Source organism: Terrapene carolina, unplaced genomic scaffold (genome assembly GCF_002925995.2).
Source record: "Terrapene carolina triunguis isolate 2854851 unplaced genomic scaffold, T_m_triunguis-2.0 Scaffold732, whole genome shotgun sequence".
Taxonomy (NCBI): Eukaryota; Metazoa; Chordata; order Testudines; family Emydidae; genus Terrapene; species Terrapene triunguis.
In genome coordinates, this window is record NW_020665083.1 from 1 (window position 1) to 5,109 (window position 5,109).

At 44.0% G+C, this 5,109-nt stretch overlaps 1 protein-coding gene across 1 annotated transcript in view; it reads right to left on the reverse strand.

Annotated features, from left to right (window-relative positions):
• Window positions 1–2,537: 2,537 nt before the first annotated feature.
• Window positions 2,538–5,109, reverse strand: part of LOC113408069 (TRPM8 channel-associated factor 2-like) — a gene marked incomplete at its 5' end in the record, with an annotated part of 6,986 nt that continues 4,414 nt past the window's right edge. The window contains 2 exons of the mRNA XM_026660180.1: window positions 2,538–2,777; window positions 4,528–4,865. Coding sequence (XP_026515965.1) covers window positions 2,538–2,777; window positions 4,528–4,865 — 578 coding nt within the window. The remainder of the gene's footprint in view (window positions 2,778–4,527; window positions 4,866–5,109) is intronic.

The window sequence follows — 5,109 nt, forward strand, 5'->3', positions numbered from 1 at the left end:
AAATTGGGCACCCAAAATTAATAGACACTTCTGACAATTTTGGGCTTTAATCTCTCTGTGCCTCAGCTTGCCATCTGTAAAATGGGAAGAATAATAACCCCTCACCTCACAAAATAAATTTGTTGATGGCTGGGAGCGACTCAGATATTATAGTGATGAGCACCACAGAAACAACCATGAGGAAATGACCAATTCAGTATTTAGTGCAAGGTTTGGCTGGTGTGTGGTAAATAAGGTGGGTAGCCACACATTGAATGATAAGTATAAACTATGGCAATTTACACCAGCTGAGGATTTACCCCTGATCTTCCCTCACTTTGCAATGCTGACAAATTTCAGACACATGCAAACCAACTACAACTGTCTCTTTCCAACAGTGTTCCTGATTGCTTTGGCACGTGCTGCCTTATATCCTATAGTCCTAGGGAAGGAAGTTGTGTGTAAAACTTCTCAGCTCCTCAGTTCACACATAACAGTGAGTTGGCAGAGGTGTCTAATTCTTAACTGAATAATAACCAGGGGAAAAAATATCCAACCGTCTTCAGAAACACAAACTATTTTTTATGCTCATGGAGAGTTGGATTTAGGGGCAGGTGACCCAGGCGACCGCCTGGGTTGTCGGGCTTTGGGAGGCATCAGGCTCTGGGTGCTGTTCTTGTTGTTAGTGACAAAAGGGAAAATAGGATGTGGGAAGCCGCACCTTCAGGCAAAGGGGCTGCAGGGACGTTCTGGTCACCGCTTCCCACTGCTCCCATTGGCTGGGAACAGAGAACCGCAGCCAGTGGGAGCTGCAGGGGGTGGTGCCTGCGGAAAATCAACGTCAGAAAAATGTCTTGCGGCCTGCAATCAGATTACCCCGATGGGCCACATGCGGCCTGCCGGTTGCCCACCACTGTCCTAGAATGTTGTCAGCCATGCCCTCCTGGGTATATAAGGGGCAGGGCGTCACCAGTTAGGCAGTGAGATATAAGAACGAAGTGAGAGCACAGCTGCAGTATTGTGAACCTTATTTTATTGTATAATTGTGAAAGTATACTTGTGTATTAAGACTCGAAGAGTATAAGTAGCAACTAATAAAGGACATTTACATATGGCACGGATAAATACAGATTTACAGATCCTAGAGTGCAAATTTATCATCTTATATGACAGGGATAAACCATGCGTGCAAATCATGCATCGAAGTCATGAAATGGGCTACAAATGCAATAAAAATAAGGTATTCAAAAGTTTAACAAATGGAGGGGGTGGCGCTGAAGGTGCTCCTCTCCTGGGGCACCATTTAGTCTAGGGCCGGCCCTGTGCTCATGGTAATGTTGAGGTGCTTTGGCAGATGTGTAGGAGGCATCCCAGGACTGACATGGGAGGGAGCAGAGCAGACCAAGACTGAGGGACAGCAGCAGAGCTGTGGGGAGCTCATGGAATTGAAATCGCAAGGAAGTGGCATATCAGAATTGTGGTGTATTGTTCAACCTGTATTAGCGCCTCAAAGGGAATGTCAAGAATTTCTGAAAGTTAGAATTTGAGGTATTAGCAACATTTTGTTGGAACCCAGGACTGAAGTAGCAAGTGCTGCTGATGGACATACAAATGGACAGCAAAGGGAGAGAACTCAGGCCCCTACCACTGATGGACAGGAACGAACTGCAGTGGGAGAAATGTAGGTTGACCCAGAACTAGAATAATATGGATGCTCCAGGTTAATCTGATGAATGTGCAACTGAGCAAAAGATGCAGAGGTGAACTTTATACGGGATATCAAGAAACATCTCTTCACGGGGAGGGATTTTTTAGACTGTGGAATGGTCTTCAAAAGGGAAGAGGTGGGAGCTCCATCAGTAGGGACATTTAGACATCTCAGTGTGGTATCTATCACAAGAAAGGGTGTGGGAAAACCTCAGCAACTTCTTTTCATCAGTTTTCATCAGAAGGCACGTGGGCAGATACCTGCTCTATACAGGCAATCAAGATGAGGCATTGTCAGATACGGAGGTATCAAAAAAAAAAAAAGTAAAATTGAAACAAATTGATAAATCACAGTAACTCTGGGCCAGGTTATATTTTCCCAAGAGTTCGCTACAGATTATAGCTAGGAGTGACTGAGCTACACCCCAAAATATGAAATGTGTTATGAAAATAGTAGAAGGTAATTTACTAATCTAGCCTGGCAGGCAATCAGTGCTGTGCATATCTTTGGTTTATTTCCCTGACTCACGTGGAGTAATAGGACTACTCATAGAGTAAGGTATTTATCCACAAGTAGCCCTACTAAAATCAATGGGTCTTCTCAGAGTAAGATGCTATTCCATGAGAACAAAGTTAGCAGAAGCTGGCCCAGAGAAAGGAACAGAAAATTCAGATCACAGAAGACGTTTGCTTCACATGGCAAAGGCAACTTACTTCAGAAATACCAACAAGTATGAAACAGATAATTAATAAACTCGCACCAAACAGATTTGAATCTAGCCTTATAGGAAAGACAAGCGACTCTGAATTATCTCTAAAAATTACAGCCACCATTCCATGTGAATAAAGCATCACACTTTCTTCATTGGGTTCTTATCCCAGTTGGGCAGAGATGCCAACTTCTTAGAGACTTCCCTCTTGATGGGCCAGCCCCAAGCCACAAAGAAAGGGGCCAGATTCTTCTTCACCTGCCGAGAGAACTTCTCTGCCCACAGGTTCATCTTGGAAGGGTTGTCTGTGGGGATGTTAGACATTGTCTGGTATTCAGAGAAGAGTTGGATGAAAGGTTCCCAGCCAAAGGCTTCCTGCAGCTGAAGAGCATGAAAAAAAAAACAGCATTAAAAGTGCACCTGGTCCCATGTTATGAGGATTACTGACAAAACCTACATTTATTGCTAATCACACCTCATGACTATTACATGGTTATCTGATCATGATATCATTTTGGGGTAAGGTACTGAAATTGTATTTCAGTGATCATGTCACAACCCAATGGTGCTAGATGAGAAATCTGCAGCTGTGTTTCTCTCCCACTCAACCACAGACAGCCATGATAAAAGAAAAAGTACACTGAACCACGGCTGCAGAGATGGAAAACACAGGCAAGACAATGGGGGGTTGGGGAGTGGGGGGAAGCAGAGCTGCACGTCCCTGAAACTGGTGTGTTTTGAAAAAGTTAAAAAGACCACAAAAAGTCGGTTTTAACTGGTACAAAAAGCATCAGGAGCAGAGGTCCCTAAATGGAACACCCCCAAAGGAACCCAGGACTTAAAACTCTCCTAAAAGCTAAAGCACCTCAGAGATCACAGCTGACCCCAGATGACCTGGGCCCAGGACAAAAACTCCCGTCCACCACTCCACTCTTCTTCTTATGTTACACCCAGGCTTGGCCAGCCTCGGGTCTTGTGTGTGTGAGTATGAAAGTGGATTAGGGCTTGGGGCACTAACACTTTCTTGCTTCCTCTGAGTGATGTGGGAAACACCCCCCCCCCCTGCACTCTCTGCTATTATTTTATTATTTTATTAATTAAGCTTTAAAATTTAAACACTTGGTGTGTTTCGTCATCTCCTCCCCAAATGATCCTGTGGCCTCAGCCTGATCACCTGACGCCTCAGGCAGATTGGTAACAAAAATCTGTCACAATCAGAGTTAGGTGTGAGGATAGGGAGGGGCAATTTTACAGTGTATTTCTACTCTGAAAAGAGAATGTTTAAAAAAAAGGTACTGGTATGGGACTCCAGGCTTATTTTTTCCCAATAGTTTCACTATCCAATATGCTCAGTTTACAAATAAAAAGATGTTTTGTCTCTCTACCAGCCCCCACCCCGCCCCCCCCCACACACCTGAGCTAGGATCTTTTCATGTATCATCACTAATAAGAGTCTACAGATCCAGTTAGGCCATCATTAACAGCTGTGAAACATCATTGTGTTACCTACTAGAACATATACACCTCTGATGATGCATAATTCACCTTCCTCTCTCTGAGATGTTGCTGATTATGTAGCACTAACAGGAGTAAGAACTTAATTTTTAGGGCCAGATTTTTCAAAGTATTTAGTCCTCTAAAGATGCTAATAGGTGCCTTTTGAAAATCCCACCAGGTGCCTATCTGCATTTTTAGGCACTTAAACACCCTTAAAAATCTATCCCTTAGTCACTAAAGTGAGGGACTCATATTCTGCCTGCACACAGGAAGTGTGTCTTAGAGTTTGAAGGTGTCTTTTTTATATAATTACTTTTCAGAAACAATTTGACCTGCATTATTAAATGTGCTATCTGATGTGAATGTGCCAACACTGCCCTCTACTAGACACACTGGAATAGGTCTGTAATTCCATGTCAGTATGTTGTGCTGAGGCCTGTAGAATAAATAAGCCATTCAGTGAATGGTGAGTCTTATTTAGCCCGAATGGGAGGGGCCTGAATTTTGAGGGAGAAGTTTCTGAGTTCTCTCCCTCTGCCACCTGCTTCTATGTTTGTGGCACATACAAACCAGCCAGCATCCTTTATAGAATCATTTGCATTCAGACACTTTCTTATGAATCTCTCTGTGTTACCTGCAGGTAGGTCTCCAGTGCAGTCCAGACATTCCAGTCCTTTAGCTGGGCTCCTTTGCCAGGGTAATCGCTGATTCTTTTATTGCGATGCTGCAGCTGTAGCTCTTCGTGGGCCCTGTCCCTAGAGATCCCCAGCACCTTCTCATGCACATAGACAGACCACAGGTTGCAGGTGGCCTCAGTAGTGTGAGGGGGGAATTCCCAGCCTTCCCGCTGCTGGTTGTGTCCCAGCTCATGGATGGGACCCCAAAGGCCATTTGTTTGCATGTGTTCCATGTTCACCAACTCCTTCACTGAATCCAAATGACACATGACTGGGTAGCCAGCGTGCATCCAGCCTGCAGTGGGGAGACGGGGCCGACAGTCAAGGTGAGATCTCAGCTCAAGAAAGTTGTTTTGTATTTTTTAGAAGTTGGCAAGTAATTCCCAAAGAACAATAAATCTGACCAATTAAACCCTTTGTTGTGGTCTGGAATTATCCTCTGGATAGTTCCTCAAATTAATTCTTTATCAGTGTTAATGGATGAATACTGAAAACAAGTCAGTGTGTGTATTTGATAATCAACATTTGATCCATGTTGG